This window comes from Gigantopelta aegis, chromosome 4 (genome assembly GCF_016097555.1).
Source record: "Gigantopelta aegis isolate Gae_Host chromosome 4, Gae_host_genome, whole genome shotgun sequence".
Taxonomy (NCBI): domain Eukaryota; kingdom Metazoa; phylum Mollusca; class Gastropoda; order Neomphalida; family Peltospiridae; genus Gigantopelta; species Gigantopelta aegis.
The window spans coordinates 59,608,930-59,635,958 of record NC_054702.1 but is presented as its reverse complement, the minus strand read 5'-3'; the positions used below and the strand labels follow the sequence as shown (position 1 = coordinate 59,635,958).

Here is a 27,029-nt window from a genome sequence, read left to right as displayed (position 1 = left end):
ATGAACGTTGGACACTTGGTGCCGTGGCTGTACTTCGTGTTGGTGAGCTGTGGACCAGCAAATCGTGGTCGAAACGACATTTCTCTGAACACTAAAAAACTCAATGAACTAGGAAGCCAAGGACAGTTGCTCTTGCGTCATATCGCAATAACAACGCACAGTTGTGGAATTAAGGATCAGCCGAAGTTTCGCAGAAAGTTGCTGCGCCAGAGTCCAGTGAGCTGCAATGACGGAAGTCCGGCGGGGTAAGTACTTCCGATTCGGATTCACTTTTTTTTACGGGTCGAGATGGTTAAGCAATCGAACTGATATGGTTGGCAGGTACCGGGTTCGCATGCCTGTATCGGACCCCACCCAGGACGAGCTAAACGACTCTGTGGGTAATTGTAAGGCCACTACATCGACTCTCTCTCTCTCTCTCTCTCTCTCTCTCTCTCTCTCTCTCTCTCTCTCTCTCTCTCTCTCTCTCTCTCTCTCTCTCTCTCTCTCTCTCTCTCTCTCTCTCTCTCTCTCTCTCTCTCTCTCTCTCTCTCTCTCTCTCTCTCTCTCTCTGGCCTTGAAGACGAGATAAATGGAGGTAATGGGGTTTGTTGAGTCTCTACAAATGACCTTTGCAGGACCAGCGACGTCGTGGTTAAGCCATCGGACATAAGGCTGGCAGATACAGGGTTCGCAACCCGGTACCGGCTACCAAATGGGTAGATGCAAGACCACTACACCCTCTTCTCTATCACTAACCACTAACACTTAACAACTAACCCACTGCCCTGGATTACAGTCCAGATAGCTGAGGTGTGTGTGCCCATGACAGCGTGGTTTAACCTTAATTGGATATAAGCACGAAAATACGTTGAAATGAAATGAAAATGACCTTTGCAGCATATTAATCTGAACTAAGCACACAGTTGGTTTTTTGTTCTGTTTTTCACACCACCTGCATAAAAAGCTCAGATCCTGTGTGGTCATATATCTGTAATGAAGAATGGCAAAAATGATCAGCTTTCCAAGTACAATTATAGAGTTCAAAGGCATGACGGGCATTAAGAAAATATATAAAATTCTATATTCTACCGTCGTCAATTATCTCATTACTTTTGTACACGAGTTGGGCCCTATTTTATTGTGTTGAAAAACATATTTCTCCTTTATAGATGAAACACTAGCTTGCTTTACCAACACGTTGTTGTGTGTTATTGGTTAAGGTAACAATGCTACGTAGGATGTAAATATTGGCAGGCGGGCGACCCATCAGCTCCTAAAATTCAGAATACGTCAGCGTACTCTTTGATGAAAACGAGTACGTCATTGCGCCGAAAATATTTCAAATTAATATTCCACTGAAATATTTCGGTTAAGCAGAGTCGTGTGTTTTTCATAGAGGTCCTTTTGAAATGGAGCATTTCTGTTGCTGATGAATTTAGTTTTATCAAGTGCATAGTCGTTTATTACCGTACCAGTCGAATGCGTAATATTGTAAGTGCGCTAGCTTTCGGTGAGATCTTTAGTAGAGGCGGATCCTGAGACAAGGTGAAGGTCATTTAAAGTTTACTTTGTTTAACGTCACTACTAGAACACATTAAAGCTTTTCAGGCAAGCTCTCTACCGACTAAACTAGATTCCGCCTCGACAAGGTGAAGGCTTCAATGAATCATGGAAGCGAGGCGTAGCCCAATGGTAAAGCGCTCGCTTGATGCGCGGTTGGTTTGGGATCAATCCCCATCAGTGGGCCCATTGCGCTATTTCTCGCTCCAGCCAGTGCACAACGACTGGTACATCAAAGACCGTGGTATGTGATATCCTGTCTATGGGATGGTGCATATAAAAGATCCCTTGCTGCTAATCGAAAAGAGTAGCCCATGCAGTGGCGACAGCGGGTTTCCTCCCTCAATATTTGTGTGGTCTTTAACCACATGCCCGACGCCATATAACCGTAAATGAAATGTGTTGAGTGCGTCGTTAAATAAAACATATCCTTCCTTCACTGAATCATGGAGGACTGTTTCACCTACATGTTCTCTAGACTTGTGAGTTCTCCGCCTCTTACAATTCTGGATCGGCTGTTTTATATTGACGATACGTAATACACAATACTGCGAGGAGGCTTATATCATGACAATTTTTGTTCCAAATTTTGTTGAGAATAGAAGTGCTATTTCGTAAAAAAAAAGAAAAAAAAGTTGCTTGGCGATTGACTCATACCTGAGTTGTTTGGGTCGTAGGATCGAATCAACTCAGAGACCCATTCTCTGAATGGGATTTTCCTCCTCCCAACCAATACCCCACGATTGGCATGTCCTGTCTGTGAAATAATGCATATTATAGATCCTTTGCTGCTAATAGCAAAAAACAACAACATCCTCCCCCCCCCGATTCCTCCGAAGACTATGTTTCACAGTTACCAAATGTTTGACATCCAATAGCCGATGACTAATAAATCAATGTGCTCTAACTTTAACTTCATTAGTGCATGTCATCACAGCTGTATTTATTCCAATGAGCTGTCCTACGCTAGTTTTGACTCAGTAAATTAATTTGGGAGTGGCAGTCCTCTTTTAAGAGTGTAACGATAGGATGTATTGTCCAGTAAAGGATTTCAGGAGTGGCTGTTCTCTTATAGATGAGGACCGGCCTCGGTGGCGCAGTGGTTAAGCCATCGGACTACAGGCTGGTAGGTACAGGGTTCGCAGCCCAGTACCGGCTCCAACCCAGAGCGAGTTCCTAAGGGCTCAGTGGGTAGGTGTAAGGCCACTACACTCTCTTCTCTCTCACTAACCACTAACCTACTGTCCTGAACAGACAGCCCAGATAGCTGAGGTGTGTGCCTAGGACAGCGTGCTTGAACTTTAATTGGATATGGGCACGAAAATAAGTTGAAATGAAATATAGATGAGGCACTAGACAGAGATTCGTAGAATCAACCACTATGTTGCCAAAATGCCCATTCGACTCTGTATTGTGCAGTCAATACTTACCTTAATATGCAGGGCGAGTTGCTTCCCTCCATTAGCAAATTTAAAATGGTGGGCAAATGTTTTATGTTGTCGTTGGAAGATTTATTTTGTTAGTAATATGATGTACTTCAATCGGGATTTAGTGAGTACGGTAGGTTATACATAATTAGTTTATGAGTCCATTTGTTGCACTATATCGGTTGAGAAACGGTTGAAACATGGTGCCACAAGTTTTGAATACCAGCTACATATAGGGATATGCAACAATATTCGGACGTAGAAAAAAACCACCCTTTCTACGTCCCTTCGAACTAATTTATCTTTAACTCATTGTTTGAATAATTGTAACATAAAAATCAAACACTAGATAAAGAGTTTTGATTGGTCAGTAAAATCCTAAGAAACACCCCTACAGATGGTGAGTTTTGGGCTGAGATTTGGTCACTTTGATGAGACCCTACATCAGACGATTTACGGGTGACATGATGAAGAAATTACCTACTTAAAGTGTACGTATGTTTGCAAATACAAGCCGCCAGTTAGCAGTAAAATTGTGTTAAATGTAAGGAAGGAAGGAAATGTTTTATTTAACGACGAACTCAACACATTTTTATTTACGGTTATATGGCGTCGGACATATGATTAAGGACCACACAGATATTGAGAGAGAAAACCCGCTGTCGCCACTTCATGGGCTACTCTTTTCGATTAGCAGCAAGAGATCTTTTATATGCACCATCCCACAAACAGGATAGTACATCCCACGGCCTTTGTTACATCAGTTGTGGAGCACTGGCTAGGACGAAAAATAACCCAATGGGTCCACCGACGGGGATCGATCCTAGACCGATCGCGCATCAAGCGTACGCTTTACCACTGGGCTACGTCCCGTCCCCCCCCCCCCCCCCCCCCCGTGTTAAATGTAAGAGTACATTTATAATCCACATGTATTTGTAATACTTGTAGCAGGATATAAATGACTGCTTCTCAATTAAAATACCATAAGAGTACGTGCGTTAATTTATCTCAGTAGTGTCGCTGAACTTGGGTCCGAAAGATAACTACGCTACCCATGCGATCAGAAAGTTGAAAGGGGGAAAAGAAACTTCGTACAAACTATCGCCTTATCATCGCACCAGTCATACATGTGTAAATATTGCTGCAATTAATCGCAAAAAATCGTCAATAAGATTGGCCTGCTTATCTCGAAGGCCACATTCAAACGACTTGTTTGATGGATAAGGGCCTGCTTGTGTGCAATGGCATTGCTTACAAGTGCCTCGTGGTTCAAGCACGTCCAGACTGGGCACAAGGTCTGACCTTGGCACAACCACAGACCTGCTCTGGCCTGCGTTACATTAATGAGAGCACTGCGTGGCTTAGCGAAGCACTCGCTAGCCGTTTCGTTTCATTTAACTTTAAATGAATATGATAGGGCAGGTACCAATATATATATGTGTGTGTGTATGTATGTATGTATGTATGTATGTGTGTGTGTGTGTGTGTGTGTGTGTGTGTGTGTACGTGTGTGTGTGTACGTGTGTGTGTGTCCGTGTGTGTGTGTGTGTGTAAGTATGTCCGTGTGTGTGTGTCTGTGTTTATCTCTGTGTGTATCTCTGTGTGTGTGTGTGTGTGTCCGTGTGTGTGTGTGTGTATATGTATGTGTGTGTGTGTGTGTGTCCGTGTGTGTGTGTGTGTGTGTAAGTATGTCCGTGTGTGTGTGTGTGTGTGTATGTCCGTGTGTGTGTGTGTGTGTGTGTGTGTGTCTGTGTGTATCTCTGTGTGTATCTGTGTGTGTGTGTGTGCGTGTGCGCGCGTGTGTGTCAGCGAGCGTCCGTGATAGTGATGTTTAATCATCGATTATAATCGAAAACTGATCGGTTGGCCTCTGTCGATATGAAAATGTTAACTGTAATTATTCTTACCGTTTAGGTGATGGAATTGATATATATGTGCTGGTGATTGGATTTATCGCCATGTGTACATACATCAAGAAAACTGTTAATGGATACTATAGGTAAAATTAGCGAGTGTTAGGGTCTATCCCTCGGAACACGACAACAGGTGCATGGTCATGATAAGTCAAATACTACACATAATTGCAATTGATTGTATAATCGAAAGTTGATTGATTGGTGCAAATCGATTATAACCGATGATCAAGACCGGTGTACAACGTAAACGATAGCTTGACAGCCCATGTGTGTTTCCTGGTTTTGTAATATGTTTATATAAAAAATGTTTCGTGTTTTTGTGTTTCTTTACCATGTATTTCGTGGGTGTCCCGTGTAGGTTTGTTACATGTGTTTTGTATGATATTTAATTTAATTTAATGTCTGTTTCGTGTGGTTTTATGTTTGTCACCCAAGAGAATTACATTCATTCATTCATTTCATTTTATTTCATTTCAACTTATTTTCGTGCTTATATCCAATTAAGGTTCAAGCACGCTGTCTTGGGCACACACCTCAACTATCTGGGCTGTCTGTCCTGGATTAGTGGTAAGTGAGAGAGAAGAGGGTGTAATGGTATCACACCTACCCACTGAGTCGTTAAAACTCGCTCTGGGTGGGAGCCGGTACCGGGCTGCGAACCCTGTACCTACCAGCCATGTCCGATGGCTTAACCACGACAGCATCGAGGCCGGTAGAGAATTACAATGCCTTGCGTTCGTTATCAAGCTGGTAGTTATATACAGGTCCTCATCGTGTATTAAGGTATACATATCAGAGCATGCCTTTATAGACAAGGGAATGTTACAAAAGTATCCATTAATATTATAAGAAGTGAAACTAGAAATACGTGGATGGTGTTTTGTATTGTAATAAAGTCTTAATGTTTACCGATGCCGAGTTTGTTTGCCCAGTACAGCGTGCTTGAACTTTAATTGTATATAACAGGTCCGTAGGAACGGGTGTTGGGTGACACAGCCACCCCCCCCCCCCCCCCACACACACACATACTTGAAGACAAACGAGTTTTTGTCCTCTATACAAATACATACAAAAATCTGGCTTGTGCTTCGCCCCCCCCTCCCCCACCAGAGATTGTGCCATTTTACCCAGGACTTGCCCCCCCCCCGCCCGCCCCCCCCCCCCCCCCCCCCCCCCCCCCCCCCCCCCCCCCCCCCCACACTTCACGTATCGTTCCTAAATTCTCCGTTCCTAAATTCACGGTTATATAACCGCTTACATAATCAACCATTTAGATTGTGTGGACACCAGCAATTAATTTTAGTTTTGCAGTGGAATATTAATTGCTCAGTGTATGCAAAACATACAACTTAGACGATAACAAAAACGTTCATTAGAAATACTTCTAAGATTCATCATTTTGACATTATTAATGTTCCTATATTTTCTTTTAAAAAAAATACAGAGCACGCACACGCACGCACGTGCACGCTGACAAGAACGCACGCACGCACGCACGCACGCACAAATAAATCAAACACAAACACAAACTTAGCTCGAGTCACCTTCAGCCCTCCCCTTAGTGATATTGATCAATATGGGGAGGGCTGGAGGTGACTCGAGCTAACACAAAACCAAACCAAACAATATTAAAACAAAACAAAACAAAACAAACAAACAAAAGCCATAAGGTCTACAGACATGGTAAGGAAATATTTTTCGTGAGATTCGTGTCAAAAAGCCATCTCCAAAACAAATTACCTTTAAAACCTATCAATTCAAGGCAAAGCAGCGGGTAATTTCACAAAAACAACTTAAAAACTGTTTGATTGGAAGATCAAAGTGACTGCTGAAAACTGGCAGTTTCTCGTATCCAAACTGAACGTTGTAAACACCAATTCCTGATTGATCTAGCCTCATTATGAACCCTCTTGTAATACAGATCGAAATAACTTTTGTCCCAAAATACCTTCAAACGATTTTGTTGGCTTTAATACACAGTGTGATTAACGCGAGCTTTTGTTAAGCTCGGTTTCAGTAACCACCAGACGGGTTTCTACGCGCTGTGCAGTATTACGCCCAGGGCCTTAGCTTTTTCACGGAAAAAAAGGTGGGTGGAAGTCTGTGTCTGACGTTTGATTGATATTTCCTCAAAACCGCTTTTGTGTATTGTTATATTATTATAATGAGAATTCGGGCGCGTGTGCAGACATTATAGTGGGTAGTGGTCTAGACTGAGGCGTGTGAAGTTTATGGTGGGTCAAGTCACGCTCCCCACACCCATCCCGGAAAATATATGAAAAAAGAGAGAAAAAATGTGCAGGAACAAGGGGAGGGGGTTGACTCCGAAACCCTCCCCCTGCACACGTACCTGAGGAGAAGGAGGAGGAGAAGGAGGAGGAGGAGGAGAAAAAGAAGAAGAAGAAGAAGAAGACGACAACGACGACGAAGAAGAAGAAGACGAAGACGACGACGACGACGACGACGACGAAGCAGAAGAAGAAGTAGAAGAAGGAAATATGTAGTAGATTTATACTCCACACAAAACATTAAAGGTAGGGTCAACTCAAATAAAAGCCTTATGTGTTGGAAAGATGCATACCCGGGCCACCAACACATACTGACACTTTAGCAAATGAAAAACGCGTAATTTTAGAGTTAATAAAAAAACCCATGATTATTCCTGCTAAATGGAGGCAGCCATTTTGTTTCGTTTTTTTGACGTCCGGTGAGATAGCTTAGGGCGAAGTGACGTCAGCTCCTCTTTGATCAACCTGACTTGTAAAACAGTATAAATGACGTAATAATATAATAAACTATTTAACTAAATATATTTCAAGTTGCATTAAATAATCCAAAGGAAAAATGTAAGCTATTAGGCCTATTGACATGCTACGTTGGAGCAAAAACGACAACCCACGATGCCAAAGTGATAATTTTCTTTTCTTTGGGACTACGTAATTGGTCAGTTCTGTGGTTTTAGATGGAAAAGTCTAATTAATCACTAGTTTTATAGAACTATTTACAGTAATACCATTTTAGGGGCGACAGGTAATATTTCATAATACCGGTATGTATTTTTGTGTCTAGACAGCGTCAATTAATTGGCTCGTCTGGTTACCAATCAAATACACACCTGCCAATCAGGAATCACAGGTAGAAGCAACTAACAGCATAGACCAATTAACTAAGAAAACACTCCGTGTATCATTTCAGTACGTAGGTTACTGCACGGACAAAACATTGTTAATTATTTCGACTTGTTGTGTAGCCACTTTGACAATGGTATTTCATTTTGTATTGAAAAATAATATATATAGTGCTGGATAATAATACTTATTGCTGGCTTACTGGGATGTGTATTATTACAGAACATTACAATGTATGACTATTTATCATCCCACAAAAAACAGGTAGATTGTGTTTCTCTAGTTCTAAGGCTCATTCCTGACGTTACGCGTTAAGTATTACGTAACCACCAGCTCGCCAGTACTCACTGAGATGGTACAAAATGGCTGCGCCTGTTATATATAATAGCTGTCACATTTAATCGTTTTATTAATTAACTATACGATTATACTTGTTGATATTAAGCAATGATGTGCATTATATATCGTTGAATATGCATACCAGGCTAAATGCCTTAATTGTCCCCTCCTTTAAAAAACATACTTTTCCCCTTAAATTATCTTTTAAACTGTTTGTCGACTTATTTTAATAATATATCATACACACATGAAAATACCCCAAAATGTCAATACCATAAATTAAACATGAATGGACATTTATCTCGATCATAAATCAATATTATATTGATCATAAATTGCTTAAATATTTGTGTACGTGGGGTGATGGGAGGAGAGGGGTGGGGTAGCGGAGTATCTTATGATCCATAACTGGACATGGGCACGGTTTTAATCTACATTTATTAATAACGATTTCTTTTTTATTGAGATAATAAAAAAGACTGAAGGCAAACAGTTCCATTTTCACTATCTCTCCCCCCCCCCCCCCCCCCCCACACACCACCTCCCCCTTCAGCTACAGCACCGGTCCTACGGACTGTGCTTAAAAACACTGACAAAAAGCTTCCAAGCATCTTTGCAAGCTTATCTAAAAGTAACCAAAACATTATTTCCCTCGTGCCTTTTGCACGCGCTACAAAGGTAACATAGGTCCGGAAACCATTAGGAAGCGATTAGAAATGAAAGAGTAAGCAGTCCTTTGGTCTGCATTATTTGACATATGGTTGTTGTGGTCTCCTATAACGGTTTTAAATGTGATTACGTATCGATTGCTGGCTGTTAAAGGAGCAGACGGCGTCGTTTAACTTCTGTTCAGACACGATTCTGTAGCGTGAGCATTAAAAAAGAAAGAAAGAAATGTTTTATTTAACGACGCACTCAACACATTTTATTTACCGTTATATGGCGTCAGACATATGGTTAAGGACCACACAGATTTTGAGACGAAACCCGCTGTTACCACTACATGGGCTACTCTTTCCGATTAGCAACAAGGGATCTTTTATCTGCGCTTCCCACAGGCAGGATAGCACAAACCATGGCCTTTGTTAAACCAGTTATGGATCACTGGTCGGTGCAAGTGGTTTACACCTACCCATTGAGCCTTGCGCAGCACTCACTCAGGGTTTGGAGTCTGTATCTGGATTAAAAATCCCATGCCTCGACTGGGATCCGAACCCAGTACCTACCAGCCTGTAGACCGATGGCCTAACCACAACGCCACCGAAGCCGGCAGCGTGAGCATTAATGCCTGGGGTCAAAAGTTTAAAGTTAAAGTTTGTTTTGTTTAACGACGCCACTAGAGCACATTGATTACTTAATCATCGGCTGTTGGATGTTAGACATATGGTAATTCTGACATATAGTCCTACAGTTAAAGTTAGTTCTGTTCAACGACACTACTAGAGCACATTTATTAATTAATCATCGGCTGTTGGATGTCAGACATATGGTAATTCTGACATATAGTCTTAAAGTTAACGTTAAAGTTTGTTTTGTTTAACGACACCACTAGATCATATTGATTTATTAATCATCGGCTATTGGGTGTCAAACATTTGGTAATTCTGACTCGTAGTCTTCAGAGGAAACCCGCTACATTTTTCCATTAGTAGCAAGAGATCTTTTATATGCACTTTCCCACAGATGGGACAGCACATACCACGGCCTTTGATATACTAGTACCCGTTGTGGGGCACTGGTTGGATTGGGTGATGGTGGTAGGGGTGTGTGTGAAATAGATAATGATACATGACATTCCCTATCAAATTTATATTTGTATTTGTTTTGGGGTTTGGATACACATACATTTGTTTGTCCATCCATCCGTCCACCCGTCCATCCATCCATCCATCCATCCAGCCACCCATCCAGGTGCCAACTCATTGGTTTGTTTATATACCAGAATAATGACAAACAATTTGAAGCACAGCTGGGATACCATCCTACCAACTTATAACTGTTGGGCCATCAATGATTGCATCCATTCATCAAAGACCGTGGTATGTGCTATCCTGTCTATGGGATGGTGCATATAAAAGATCCTTTGCTGCTAATCGAAAAGAGTAGCCCATGAAGTGGCGACAGTGGGTTTCCTCTCTCCATATCTGTGTGGTCCTTAACCATATGTCTGACGTTATATAACCGTAAATAAAATGTGTTGAGTGGCGTCGTTAAATAAAACATTTTCTTCCTTCCTTCCTTCAATGGTTGCAAGAATCGGGAGCCGATAGTATATAGAATCTCTGGGGAGCGTGGTGGAGACATCAGAGTCTTAACACGTGCTTGAATAGTCTACCTTATGTTGCAGTTATGCTTTTGATTTATGCCAGCCAACTCATGCGGTTATGCATACTTGTCTGTGATCGCCAACCCTAAAGGAGGATATTCTTAACATTTGGCGAATGTGATTAGGTGTCATGGTGGTTTGGTTTCATACATTAATAATATATCCCATTACGTAATTAATCTATTAAAAAGAGTCCTAAAAAGATTATACACACCCGGGTTTTTAAGAAATTAATACACACCATTCGTGAAATTGGAATGTAAATCTAAAACCTGAATTATAATACAAAGAAAAGGAATAATAAACATAAACAAATTGCCTTTTATTAAAATAATTTTACAGAAACATACACATTTTAGAACTGACTAACATCCTCGCTTCATATGACATAGGTCCTAATCAATCTAATTAAGTTTTCAGGTGTTTTGTTTGTTGTTTTTGTTTTTGTTTTGGGTGAGGTGGTGGTGGTGGTGGGGGGGGGGGGGGGTGCATCATATGTAACGAGCAATAATGGTCGGGTATTATTTTGATTAAGATTTCATTATTACTTTAACAAGGGTATGGAAAACAATGGCTGTTTCACTACACATGATGTGTCGCAGACGTTCGCAAACAACTTGACTAACGCAAACCCCAGTAAATCGAACTTTCCGTAAGGCCACCGAGATTTCATGTTAGCCGAACGCGAGGCTATGACATTACATACATGCACATGTGTTCATGTTCTCGCAGAAGATTTGTTTTTAACAGAATAAGTGAATTGTGTGTATGTGTGATGGTGTACAGTCCTAACATCCATGTCCGCTCAGCCTGGTAGTATATGATAAATTATGATTAGCTTTTGAGTGTGTGTGTGTGTGTGTGTGTGTGTGTGTGCGCTCGCGCATATGCGTGTGTGTGTGTGCCTGTGTGTGTGTGCGCGCGCGCGTATGTGTGCCACTAGGAACGATATCTGGAGCATAATCTCTAGTCGCGGGATCACAGCCTCTTAGTGGGGAGAGGGGCGCAAGCCACATCTTTACCTGTATATAATTAAACGTACATTTTCGTCCTCCACCCCTGCACCAACTCCCAGGACCCAACGAGCCTGGTGTATATGTATGTATGTGTGTGTGTGGTTTCGTTTTGTTGCCTGCATATCAAAGGAATCTTGACTGATTTATTTACCGTCTTTTTTTGTTTGTTTCTTAATTGTAGTTACTACATACGCAAGTCACACGGGAGTAGCAAGTGGCTGGTTTTCCTTGAAGGTAAGAGACAACCCCGCGATACCAATCGGTCTTGAGACAAGAGCGCTATAACAATCATGTTCACGTTGGCGTGTGCCGCGCTTTTGGCTCTGCCACCTTCTAATGCCTTTGATCTCTCGCAAATGAAAGGCTAAGCATGCAGTTTGAATTTGCACCATTAATGGATTAATAAACAATGCTGTTGGCAAAAGAATTCAACTTTGAAGACGGGCGAAGATTCAAAAACTCCCCAAGACTGGAATACCAGGCACCGTGTTCATCATGTCTGCATAATTGTTATACGTCCATTTCGGCTCCTTTGAAGTAGATAAACAAAGATGCCAGGCAGTTCAGACAGATTAGTCTAATAACCAACTATAACTATTTCGTTTCGTTTCTTTCTTCAGGCGGGTGGTACTGTTTCGATAAAACCAGCTGCAGGCAGAGATTTCGTATGATGAATGAATACATGAGCTCCCGGAAGTGGCCACGTCACAGGAAAGGTAACGCAATCTCTAAATAATTATTAATGCGCAACCTGTTTAATTATCCAATAAACCTTGGATGCTTTGAGAGGTTTAGCGATAAAAAATACAAACATTTGCCAAGCCTGTTTCGAATCAGTGTAAATTTACCCCTTGACAAAACGCATGCGCAGATAAATGTATGTACTCAAATGCACTCTAGATCGCACTTGTAACTTTAGTTATAAAAAGTAGTTCGTTGATGTGTATATAATAAATACTCGAAAAACCCCAAAAACCTTTAAAAAAAACTTTTTAAAACTTTAAAAATTCACGAAATGTTTTTATGAAATTTTTTTGTTCTAATTAAATGAATTTGTACATATGTCAGATGCAACTTCGTTGTAAGTTGATACTAAGTCGATTTATGATCCATGATGATCTTGAAACAAGTCTTCAAAAGTACTGCGAATTTCGTTTTTAGTTTACATACATAGATAGTTCATACATGGTATGATTTTAATCTCTGAATAATACATACAATAGTTGCCAGGTGATTATCACTGATTCATAAAAAGGCGTCAGAAACTTCGAGGTTGAATAACGAGGAAAACATGAACGCAACAAACAGCATTACACATTAGTACACAACCATTTTATTATGTTATCAGTTTATAACTTTTTGTATCATACACCATTTTAAAAGTTATGTATGAAAGCGAAAATGTTACCACCTTTAGAAACGTAAAAATCATATTTATTTTGTGATGTTCCAATCGATTTATAATCAAAAATTGATCGGTTGGGTTGATCGATTATAACCATCCATAATCGATTGTGTGGGGAAATTGTAATTGTAATTGTTTCTCTAGCTTAGATGATGGGACTTGATGTAAATATATCGGGGTTGTTGTTTGTTTTCATGTGTACATAATAAAAACAGATACAAAATGGTTATTAAAGGTCAAATTAGCGATTTGTAATGTTTGTCCCGATGTACATGGCAACAGGTTCGTGGCCCGCCAAATTCAAATTCTTTTTACACTTGTATACTTCTAACCGATTGTGTAACAAACAGTTAATCGGTTGATGCAAACCGATTAAGGCTGATGATCGATGATGAAATTCAAACCGATTCCTAACACTAGATGTTTTTCTTATTATTTTTGATGTTCTGTGTTGCATACATCTTCCACTATTCAAAGGGCGAGACGTAGCCCAGTGGTAGAGCGCTCGCTTGATGCACGGTCGGTTTGGGATCGATCCACGTCGTGGGCCCATTAGGCTATTTCTCGCTCCAGCCAGTGTACCACGACTGGTACATCAAAGGCCGTGGTATGTGCTATCCTGTCTATGGGATTATCCCTTGCTGCTAATCGAAAAGAGTAGCCCATGAAGTGGCAACAGCGGATTTCCTCCCTCAATATCTGTGTGGTCCTTAACCATATGTCCGACGCCATATAACCGTAAATAAAATGTGTTGAGTGCGTCGTTAAATAAAACATTTCCTTCCTTCCAATATTCAACATAAAAAACGGAACGTTTAAAAAAAACCCAAAAAAACAACAAAAACAATTATGAATCACACAACATATTTCATATGAGACATCGACTAATATAAAGGTCAGCTACTAAATAATGATGAACATTTCTACTGGGTAGCTTTAATCAATAGGAGTTGTTTTTTTAATGTCCACCACGACCTTTTCCCTCTCGGTGCAAGTGAGTTTAATGCGTACACCTACACAGGAAAACACTTTGGGTGATTGTTTATTTCCACGATGTTTGAAACGCGTGAAAACGGTTTGAAGTTTGACAAATACTAGGAAACACGATTATCCTCACACAGGTACTCGCATCCTCGGCTTTCACGATAGCTTAGCTGCAGGCACACGTGTCTTTGATTAATAACCGCTAGTCGGATAGGCATTCCTTTTACTTGCCAATCATCTTGACTGGAGAAAGTCACGTGATGTAGATCCAGCCAGTCGCTGCTTTCATTTCGGTTGAGTAAGACCGACAACAAAGTTGAAACTTATTTGCAGTGGTTATGAGGATATTTGCTTTTTCTCTTTGATGTATTTTCTTAACATGTTTACTGTTTTAGTAATAAAGTCATGGAAGTCGAAGAGAAGTAAGATGGAATCCAAAACAATATTTGTACACTGTAGTCAAATACTTTTAAAGATCCGATCTCACTTCTCCGTCATTTAACATTCTGTCAATATTGTTTTGTTTAACGACACCACTAGGACACTTTGGTTTATTCATCGTCGGCTATGGGATGTTAAACATTAGGTTATTATCATATATAGTCTTAGACGAAACCCACTACATCATTCCAAAAGTAGGACCAGATATTTTATATGCATTTTCCCCACAGGCAGGACAGTACATACTACGGCTTTTGATATGCCAGTTGTTAGGCACTGTTTGGGACGGGAGAAAATCCAATCAGTGAATGAGTCCACCAAGGAGATTAGATCCTACGATTCAGGCACCTTAGGCGAATGCTCTACAAACTGAGTTAGATCCCGCCCATTCTGTTTTGAAACAAAACGCAAACTTCTGCTTTAACAAACTCGTGTGTTTTCACCCATCGTCATCTGTCTTCATACAACATATAAAAGTCTCGTCGCCAATTTTAATACATTAAAACAAATAAATAGGTTGGAGGCGCCCCGCTGTAACAGCGTCGATATGGAGAACAAGGAATTTGCACGTGGTCAAAGTTACGCATAATAGGCAACGAAACACGTGGCCCTTCACGGGAAAAACCCCACCCTGTACAATCTATTCTAATAGTTTAAATAATTATACTTGAGGTTGGTGCATTACCGAAACTAGTCTGAAATGGTTGGGGTGGAGATGGGGGAGACGTCTGTATTAGCCAAGAACGCTTAAGAGGCACTTCAGAATAGAAAAACGATTACCTTTGTAATACCCAGAGTCATATCCTTTTAACGTTCTACGACTGGTATGTTAGAGGCTTTAGCAAGCACGATCATACCTGTTGAAAACATTTATATAAAAACATCTTGCTGCCTTTAAAAAAGATTAGCCAGTTATCATATTTAGCAATACAGTTTGAAATCAACAAAACCATTCCATTCCTATAAATAATAGGTCCTATGATTTTGCAGACTTAACATAAACCATAAAATCAAATATGTATGTTCTCGAAATCCCAGTAATTTACAAAGTTTAAAATCGTATACTCAGCGGTATAATTTATAATAATACCTTTGTTCTGTTCTGTCATTTCAGGTTCCGGAATTATGTCTTGGGATCCTGAAGAGAATCCGTATTATTTCCACGCTAATATGGTGTACGTTCTATTTAATTATTAGCAAAGTATAGTACCAATAATTTTAGACATTCATTGTTTCCAACCACTTGTAACAACTCATTCAAGACGGCCATCAAAAGAAACATGTCCATGGCTCCTTTTCAAGATCACATAGGATCAGACCAAATTAGTTGTATACACACATTAAATATTCCTGTTTCCTTCTATACCGCTGTCAGCTATTTCAGATTGAAACGTATTGCTTAAAATGATCATAATATATCTACATCCAATTGTTTTCTTCGTTGTCTTAATGTTTTGAGACATCTAAGAAAGTGTTGGTGTGACTATTTGGTGCACGCCGCAATTTAGACGAGCCTGGGTGGTTGTAATTACATCTTTTTTTTGGAAACAAATAGCGTTGAATCTTGAGGATTGTTGGGCCATTCAGAAGACTTCAATGCATTTGCTGATTTCCAAAATTACAGATGATTATATACTTAAATATCAATTTCATATGACCAAATGAGAAGCTATGAATATTTCAAAGTAACAGGACTAAGAATCTTTAAGGCTGTTTAGTGGTAAAGAATATTACATGGTGATATGCCTGCCTGGGATGCTATTAGATAGATTCCATTTTAATATCTGAAACTCATAGAATAATCCAATCAAATAACTGTCAGTATTTTGGCATCAGATTGGAGATTTTACCTTTCGCCAAGACCACAACAACTGATAACAGCCTGTATAATTAATTATTTAATGTGACTGATTTAAATAAACCATGAATGCACCAATCATATGATTTTATTTTAATTTTTGTTATATCATACGACTTTAAAGTTTTCAAGAGGAATTAAAATAGACTTGGTATTTTTGTTGTACTTGCCATGTATTCACCTGGCCAGATAGTCACAAGCTTTCTCTCATTTACTACAGAATAATACCATACTGCTCGAGCGATTCCTGGAGTGGGACAAAAAACGCTTCTTCACGAGGTCAGTAACTAAGTATTCTGCTTTTATTAAAGGGACACACCCTAGTTTTTAAACACTAACTCATGTTTTTTAAAACTATTATAACCGTTTTTGATAACCGAAATCATACTTTACTTAGATTTCATGGTTTAGATGATCAATTTCTGTACATTCGAAGTGCGTTTGGTCATCCTGGTGTTTGTAATATAAACAAAATGTATTTCTCATATTTTTAAAAACGCACGTGTCTCTGAGAGGTAACAGTTATGGAGTCGAGTTTTAGTCTATTTTTAAGTCACAGACTCATGTTTCACTCAGTTGCAACTTTATTCAAATGTGTTACAGGTTTGTAGATTAACTAAACTTATTGTCAATTTTCACGGGTTGAAACTAGGATCTGTCCCTTTAATTTCAGTTTGACAACTACTCTAGTTCTGATCAACTGCTGATACACATATAAACCACTGACTTCCTAAACGCGCATTTATTATAATCCAATCAGGTAGACCTCACCTCAGCCAACGCCATTTCAAATGTGTTGAGGCTTGTTTTAAAAGCTATTGTCATGTTTATGCCAGCATCATTTTGCTTGCACAAATATCAGATCATCTAAAAACCATGTGAAAACATTAAACTTGATTGCGTTTTCAAGAAGGAGATCACTTGCGGACGCTCATGATCAATTCAATATGGTGAATACTGAATTTGTTGCAAGCACCCGTGAGCATTCGCCTTCCCGAACACGCTACTGTTTAAATCTTCTGATTCTTCCACCTCTCAGTGTCAATAAAATCTGATTTTTGTTACATTAATATGTCTTTAATATGAACCTTGCAATCGTTGCAATCCAAATTAAGACAATCAGAAAAATAGTATTAATGTAATAGTATCAAATTGAATGCATAAATGCAGTGTTCGCTTCAGCAATGCGCCTACAATTGGCTATAAACAAACTACTAATATTAATTACGTCGAATTCAGCTGTGGTGTTTTATTCAAAATGTGAGGGTTTTTTGTTCTTTTCCAGAGGAGTTTTCATTTATGGGGTCGTTAATCCTCGAAGAGGTAATCAAAGAACTTATGCGGAAAGGGCTGAGGAACGCACAGAAGTTGTTACTTTTAGGAAGCAGGTACAGCAATATTTTCAATGTTTTAAAAGACCCATAATGAAAACGGATATTTTGTTTTCAATACATAATTATATAAATTTTTTAATTCTAATGCAAATAATCATATTCATATACTTACCTTTGTTTGGCACCCAATTTCCGATGTGTAATTTTGTGCTGGGGTGTCTGGTATCGTTAAACTTTGATTGATTGATTGATTGATTGAATCATCATTCATTGTTTGTCCCTGTCGGTGGGCTCATTGGGCTATTTCTCGCTCCAGCCAGTGCACCACGACTGGTATATCAAAGGCCGTGGTATGTATTATCCTGTCTGTGGGTTGGTGATATGAAAGATCCCTTGCTGCTAATCGGAAAGAGTAGCCCATGAAGTGGCAACAGCGGGTTTCCTCTCTCAATATCTGTGTTGTCCTTAACCATATGTCTGACGCCATATAACCGTAAATAAAATGTGTTGAGTGCGTCGTAAAATAAAACATTTCCTTCCTTCCTTCATTGTTTGTTTTCAACTGCAGCTGTAGATAACATGTGATGAATGTGTATGTTGTGTTACTTACAGCGCTGGTGGAATTGGAGTCTTGATCAACCTGGATCGAGTAGCAGAGGTTGTGCACATGCGAGCTCCGGGCGTGGAGGTTCGAGGCGTGGTGGACGCAGGCTGGTTTCTTGACAACGAACCTTACAAGCCACAGACGTGCACAAACGCCTTCTCCTGCTCCCCGACACTAGGGATAAACAAAGGCATCGAGTAAGTACACGAAAGTAGTAGTGGTGTTCCAATAATATGATTGATCGATTGAACTCTACCGATGTGATTATCGATTATAATAATCCCTGATCAATTGTCACGAAAAACGTTAACTGTGATTGTTTCTCCAGTTTGTGATGATGGAATTTATGTAAATATATTGGTATTGGTGTTTGTTTTTGTATGTACATTAGGTTTGAAAGAAAGAAATGATTTATTTAACGACGCACTCAACACATTTTATTTACGGTTATATGGCGTCAGACATATGGTTAAGGACCACACAGAGTTTGAGAGGAAACCCTCTGTCGCCACTACATGGGATACTCTTTCCGATTAGCAGCAAGGGATCATTTATTTGCGCTTCCCACAGGCAGGATAGCACAAACCATGCCCTTTGTTACACCAGTTATGGATCATTGGTCGGTGCAAGTGGTTTACACCTACCCATTGAGCTTTGCGGAGCACTCACTCAGGGTTTGGAGTCGGTATCTGGATTAAAAATCCCATGCCTCGACTGGGATCCGAACCCAGTACCTACCAGCCTGTAGACCGATGGCCTAACCTCGACGCCACCGAGGCCGGTCCATAAGGTTTGATTAAATTAGTGATTCTGAACCCTATCTTGTCACTACAGTTTATATATCATGTTCCTCATATGCCGTTGTGTAACGGCCTGGGCGTAATAAAGTTCTGTTCTGTTCTGTTCTGACAATAAATGCATGGTCCTTATAATTCAAATAGTTCTTTTGTTCATATTCTATTAACCAATAATTATGTAATCAAAAGTTCATCGGTGGATACAAACCTATTAGAACAGATGGTCGGTGATGAAAGTGCAACCGATTCCCAACAGAAGAAAAATGGAAATGGTGTTTAACCATACACCAACACAGTGCTTAATCTGTGGCTGTAGTAGGCCTATTAGGAGTCAAACATATAAAGCAATTAGTGACACTTGATCTTCAGTAATAAGTTAAATAATAAAAATACTTCAGTAAAATAGAAGAAAAAAAAACATAAATCGTCCCTAGGTGGGCTTGAACCACCAACCTCTCGGTTAACAGCCGAACGCGCTAACTGATTGTGCCACAAAAACTGATATGTTTTTGTTCTGCCCGTTCACAAGCTAGACAAGTAATCCAGTCTGTACATTGTATGGAACGGGTAGTCCTGTTCAGTTCTCTGTGACCATAGAGTTTGGTGTTTGGCATAGACTCTTGGTATGGCACTTATAGGAGCGGTGGGGTCAGAAAGAATTTGCCATGAAATGTGTAAAAATAAAATGCAGTATTTGCCTTGACCCCCCCCCCCCACACCCCCATCCCCAATTCCCCATGTTATAATTTTGCTATGACATCAAGGAGCCTTTTATAATTCACATTTCCAATGTCTGAACAGCACATACCACATCTTTTGGTAAACTAGTTTTGATGTACTGGGTAATGGATAGAACGGGAAATGACCACTGAGTTGGGGTTTATACAAGCGACGAATATTTAGAATAGGTGTCACATGACGTGGATGCACTGTTATAATTGAGTAGCACTAACTAACAGTGTCTTGTTTCTAACAGTTCACTGTGTTTCCAAGGTTTTGCACTTCGTGTTTCAGTTACTGGTCTCCACGGTTACCACCCGACTGTGTCGCGCAGTATCCCACAGAGATCTGGAGGTGCTACTTTGGACACAGGATCTATCCCCATCTCAAAAGTCAGTCACTTTTGTTATTCTTCCATTTTTAAAGTATCATAGCTATTTTGTTTTAATTAGTATTCGTAGGTATTGAATAGTAGTCCAGATTGTTTTTATTTGTCTCATCAACCTCCATAAAACGTGCGAGTGAGAGCTGCTCGATTTGAAAGGCCAACGTCAAGGTCATTTGCTATGTTAACATGCTCATGGTATCTTAGAAGGAATGAAATGTTTTATTTAACGATGTACTCAATACATTTTATTTACGGTTATATGGTGTCGGACATATGGTTAAGGACCACACATATATTGAGAGAGGAAACCCGCTGTCACCACTTCATGGGCTACTTTTGTTTGATTAGCAGCAAGGGATATTCTGTATGCATCATCCCACAAACAGGATAATGCATATGACGGCCTTTGTCACACCATTTGTGGAGCACTGGCTGGAACGAGAAATAGCCCAATGGGCCCACCGACGGGAATCGATCCTAGATCGACCGCGCATCAAGCGAGTGTTGTACCACTGAGCTACATCCCGCCCCCTGGTATCTTAGATATGGCCATTAGATACCATATATCTTGCAACGAGTTGTTTTAAAACGTATCTAACGAGCAACATCGAGTTGGATACTTTTTAAAACAACGAGTTGACACGAATATATTATTCTATCCAGGTTTAAAGAAAATTTAAATTTATTTTCCGACTAAATGTTATTTACAGCCCTTGCGCTTGTAGCTAACGTACGTGTCAAAAATTAATCATTATGTCAGGTTAACTATACCTCACAGTGTAATCGATTTCGATCGTGCTTTTTTTTATTGGATTATATGGAATTGGCGAGCTGGGCCCTGTTCCATGAAGCGATCTTAGCGCAAAGATCACCTTAATGCATAACTACCTGATGCATTTAAGGTGATCTTAGCGCTAAGATCTCTTTGTGGAACGGGGCCCTGGGCAACGCCTTGTCTTGATATTGTTATCAGTATGTGCTCTCCAAAATAACGGGTGTGTAAGAAATTATATTTATGAATGAGAATAATAAGAATAGTTAATTAATATTTGCATATATGTTCTTTCAGCCCCACTGTTCATACTACAAAACCTGTATGATGCTGCTCAAATTAAGGTCGACAACGTGTTTGATGACAATGGGCGTGGCGCGGAGCTGTCTAGTGGTCAGTGGTCGTACCTTCTAAAGCTGGGGGAAGAGGTCAAACAGACTCTGCAGAACGCAACGTAGGTGTTTCGGTCTCCGTCTTGGAGAACATTGTTTGTCATGAGGCCATATCATATATACAGGATATTTCATGTTTTTTTGTCAAATATGATTTATATCTTATCGAGTGAAGTTTGCAATCATGTCTCACGAGTCGTGCTTGCGCGACGAGTGTGATATGATTGCAAACTTCACGAGATGAAATATAAATCATATTTGACAAAAAACAACATTACATTTTCTATTTATTATATAACTTTTGGCAATTGACCTTTATTTTTAAAATGCCAGCAGCAAAATAGTTCCCGCTTTCTATATGTTATATGGCATCGGACATATGGTTAAGGACCACACACAGATATTGAGAGAGGAAACCCGCTGTCGCCACTTCATAGGCTACTCTTTTCGATTAGCAGTAAGGGATCCTTTATATGCACCATCCCACAGACAGGATATTACATACCACGGCCTTTGTTAAACCAGCACTGCCAGGAACGAAAAATAGCCCAATGGGCCCACCGACGGAAATCGATCCTAGATTGAAGGTTGCTAATATAAGCATAGTACATATCTGAATGTAAAATGCACAGCCGTTTTTATATATCCATTACAGAGTGTTTATTTAGTAACATACTAGTAGTTTATAGTGAGAATTAAACACAGACTATTACTGCAGATTGATTTATTTTAAATATTTGTTTTAGATCTTATGTTTATTTATTTTCAGAGCTGTGTTTGCACCAGCTTGTGTTTCTCATGACGTATTAACAGAAAGGTATGTGCCAATCAATTAACACTTTGTACCTCAGTGAATGTTTAATGACATTACATTTGGGTATGGGTCATTTGTGGCATTCTTCGCTAAAAACACTGTTCAATCACGCCTGTCGTGGGCACTCGTGATTTCACCAGATAGTTCTGCCACTACTGCGAAGGGTTAGAAGTGGTGGAAGGAGTTTGGCTTTATTAATTTATAATTATTATTTTATTTGTTTTAAGATCCATTGCAACCCCAAGCAACACTACCACTGAACTACATCCTGTGCCTAGAAGTTTCTGATAATTTTCAAATCTGTACGACAAAACCGTATTCTGATATCAAAATCGTATTTTGATATCAAAATCGTATCTCTGAACAAGACAGAGTCGAAAGAAAGTTAGGCAGAGTCGTAATTGGGTTCATGATCCACTACCATGTCCTCGTCTTTAAGGAGGTCCAAAGTGTGCAAAATATGTTAGAATAAATGACTAATACGACCACAAGAATATCTCAGAATATTAAAAAAAAAGTAATAGATCTCTTGAGTCTGTAAAAGTATAAAACAGTAGTAGATGGATGCACGGTTATATCCATTGCCAAAATAATAACTGATATGATGTGGGTTTTGTTTTAGTGAGTGGTACAAGATAAAGATCCAGGGTGTCACCCTTGCTCAGTCCTTGTACTGTTGGGAAGAAAGCAGCGGCACAAGCAGTGGATGCCACCATCAACTATTCAGCACAAACAGGTATTTTAACATTTTAATTGGTGATCAATTTACATTATAGTGGGGTTTTTATACACCAGTGAATTAAGATACGGTCGTTTGATAGATATAGCTGTAAGAGGATATCATTCGCATTGTGTTTTTTTAGTAAAACATAGAAACAGGACTTTGAAATTATGATTGTGGTTTCAGAAATGCATAGTGTATCTTGTTTATTCAGAGACTCAATCAGGTTAAATAGTTTTTAAACACTAGACCCTCTCAGTATAACATTTTATTGATGTATGTCTTTAATTCTGTTATCTATCCTCCTTACTTATTATGACCTCACATTTATTATTCCTGTTTTATACAAAGTTCCATACTCTCTCTTATCCATATATGTTTTAACATTTACATTGCATCAATCTCAGAAATATTAATGAAAACATAGGGCCTAATTCTCTGAGCACTCTTAAACTCCGGCCTCGGTGGCGTCGTGGCAGGCCATCGGTCTACAGGCTGGTAGGTACTGGGTTCGGATCCCAGTCGAGGCATGGGATTTTTAATTCAGATACCGACTCCAAACCCTGAGTGAGTGCTCCGTAAGGCTCAATGGGTAGGTGTAAACCACTTGCACCGACCAGTGATCCATAACTGGTTCAACAAAGGCCATGGTTTGTGCTATCCTGCCTGTGGGAAGCGCAAATAAAAGATCCCTTGCTGCCTGTCGTAAAAGAGTAGCCTATGTGGCGACAGCGGGTTTCCTCTAAAAACAGTGTCAGAATGACCATATGTTTGACGTCCAATAGCCGATGATAAGATAAAAAATCAATGTGCTCTAGCGGCGTCGTTAAATAAAACAAACTTTACTTTACTTTACTCTTAAACTCCATTATGTAATATCGGCATTGTCTTTGCATGTATTTTTGCACTGCACTGCTAGATTGCAAAGTAGCGAGAATTTAGTGAATTGCCCCCTGGTGGATATTAAAAGGGAGGTAATAATTATTTTATGATACCTACCATTATCTAAAATTGTGTATTGCGAACATTTGTTCGATGAAATGTTAAGAGATTTAAAAAAACAAATACGGTATACTAGCACTGCGCGACTTGTATTTCGACCAGTGACTCACCCAGATCTGATGAAGCTTAAATGAGGTTCTTCATACAGAGCCAGATTAATGAATCCATTTGGTCCTGCTCATCATCTATCACTATGTTATCTTGTTTTGTTTTTCTTTTGCAGAGCAAACAGTGCATCCTCCATCAACCGAAGTGACAAGCCCCTGTCTGACGAACCTCCATCGAGTAATCGCAGACGTCAGAAAGGCAAACGAAAACGAAGAAGAAACAGGAAAAAGAATAGAGGTATTTTATAATCACCATACAAGGCTTTCTAAAACCTGGAACAATATGCAGCCCAATGGTAGGTAAGTCTCAGTTGGCTCTATTAGAATAATAGCCTACCAATTCCAAATTGAGACTGTCATAGCAAAGGTGGTGGTATGCGACTCTATCGTCCTTGTGAGAAAGAAATGTAGGGTGTATACTACCAAATCAAATTCCATAGACGACAATAGTAACATATGTGGGTCTAAAACTCCTACCTGCAGCGTATCAGTCGACATAAACGCCACGAATATAAATACTACCACCCCTCACATTTAAAGTGAATCAGAAAACATTGGGTGTCAAGCTACTTGTTTCTGAAATAACGGGTAGTGTCTATGACTACCGTAGTTCTGCACAAAATTCGAGTATGTTATTTTTACAGGTACCCGATACATGTTTCAAGCACAAGCATACTTGACACATTGGTACTAGATGAAATAATATTGCTTTTTTTTACCCAGATGGAACTATTATTCTTTACAACCAACACACTCACATTTATAACCAATCACAGGACTTGTGGTGTTCACTTCTCTATCAAAAGTTGGATGCACCTCGAACTTTGACCCAGCCGGAAGTTATTTGGTTTAGTACTACCTAAAGCATGTACCTTATCAAACTGCAGTTATTTTTTAACACTATGGACGAAATGTTACAGTTACAATGTTGTTGACAGCTATACTGTGTGCTAAGACAATGCTGATTCTTAACTGCTAATGATTAGGGGCTAATTCACAAAGGTCTCTTAGGCTCTGCTAGACAACAAAGAATCCTCTTTGGAAGTCTCTTAGCATTGCACTGCGAGATCGCAAAGTTGCGTGAGTTTAGTGAATTAGGCCCATGGTCAAATATCCTGTCTAAGAACAATTCCTTGAATCTTGTATGCTGGTACATCACCTTCTCTGCAGTGCATTTACTGACGTTTAGCTTTAAAAGTTGTTACATGAAATAGTTACCAATACCAAACCTATATACTAGTATTTACATATTTGTACATAAACTTTTCTTAAGTTTACATCTGTGCAGTTAGATTTCCTATATCTATAAAACAAATGTATGCATATATTTAGCTTTAAATCTAAAACTCTCTGGTATATACTAACTTATTCACGAATAGACATAAATGCTATCTCTCCTTTCACCCTCCCTCTATTGACCTTCCTCTTTTCCTATCTTTCTATTTCCTATCTTTCCCTGTTTGTCTGTCTCTCTCTCTCTCTCTCTCTCTCTCTCTCTCTCTCTCTCTCTCTCTCTCTCACACACGCACGCGCGCGCAATCTCTCTCTTGCTTTCTCTCTCTCTCTCTCTCTCTCTCTCTCTCTCTCTCTCTCTCTCTCTCTCTCTCTCTCTCTCTCTCTCTCTCTCTCTCTCTCTCTCTCTCTCTCTCTCTCTCTCTCTCTCTCTCTGGATATCTCTCTCTCTCTCTGGATATCTCTCTCCCTCTCCCTCCCTTCCCTCCTTTCTTCCTTCCCGTTCTGGAAGAGTCCTTATTCTGTAGAGTCAAACCAATATCAAGTTCACTTCATTTGTATTTCTCAAGGTCGAAGAGGGAAGAAAAACCGAGACCGAAGAGCAGCGGCTAAAACGAGCTGTCGTCACCATCTACTGGACGAGTGTCCCTGGCCTCACTGCAACTGTTCGTGTCCCAAGTGTCGCTGGGACACCATGAACGAAGTAAACAAATATTTCATGAGAAGTATCGCCAGTGTGATGGGCATTGATCCCAGGAAGCTGGAGAACGTTCATCTCTGTGGATACTGATAATCGAGAGCGTGGGCCTCTCTTGTCGGGTGTAGGATATATGCATTCAGGTTGTGTGGGGGGAAAGAGACATACTGTTGTGTGCTCACAATAACACTGTTGCATCATGGGTACTCTGGTTTAAATATATTGATGTAATATAACGCAGATACCTCATTTGTCTTGTCACATATTCCACACAAAAAAATGTTTGTAGACTATTTTGTTTTAGGAATTTGAGAGAACAAAAAATGATTTTTTTTTACAGACGTGTTTGTTTTGGGATCGTGCATAAAAGTGCTGTATTTAATAATGTGTGTCATCTGCCCAGTTTGTACAAACACAGACTATCGAAAGCGGTTCACATATTGTGAAATCGATGGCAAAAAGACTTCATTCGCAAATGGTGCTGGTATGTGCATGGTGGAATCAACAAACTATAAATAAAGAACTAGAGTTTACACATTACAAAATGAGATTGACTGGGAATGCCTCTGAGCTGCATTTTGATATTCACAATACAAGCTAACCCATCATGTTATGTTTGACTTGTTAATGCGTTAGACGAATATTTTTAATACATACAATCATGAACCTTGTGCTTGGAGCAACTACCCAGTAGTCCACGGTGATACTGCACTACTACAGGAGCCAGAAAGTTTCGGGTATGACGTAAGAGTGAATACTCTTCCATCAATACAGGTGTATTTATTTTTTATTTTGAATATATATATATATATATTCATGTTCAGTTATGTATCATTGTTAGCCCTTAATGAATCGGTCACGTGTGCGAGACTCTTAGATATTAATTGCATTGATTCTGAAGATATCAATATGACAAGGAGTTGGCAGAATTGTTCGAGTACAGTAGCTTCAGAGTCCTTGAGACGGAAGATGTCTACTCAAGCATTTGGATGTTTTGTTAATTTGCCCTACAATTATCACGACATGGCCATCACGGTAGAAACTTTTAAAGTAACAAAACTTTGAC

The 27,029-nt window shown here is 39.7% G+C and overlaps 1 protein-coding gene across 1 annotated transcript; it reads left to right on the top strand.

The window, feature by feature from the left end:
• On the top strand, positions 1–26,056 carry LOC121369920 (palmitoleoyl-protein carboxylesterase NOTUM-like). The gene is made up of 13 exons (XM_041495001.1): positions 1–245; positions 11,876–11,928; positions 12,315–12,410; positions 15,639–15,699; positions 16,603–16,661; positions 17,668–17,770; positions 18,329–18,517; positions 20,132–20,229; positions 21,295–21,451; positions 22,159–22,206; positions 22,826–22,939; positions 24,150–24,271; positions 25,836–26,056. Exons 1-13 carry the CDS (start codon positions 1–3, stop codon positions 26,054–26,056), a joined length of 1,566 nt encoding a protein of 521 aa, XP_041350935.1.
• Positions 26,057–27,029: the final 973 nt, after the last annotated feature.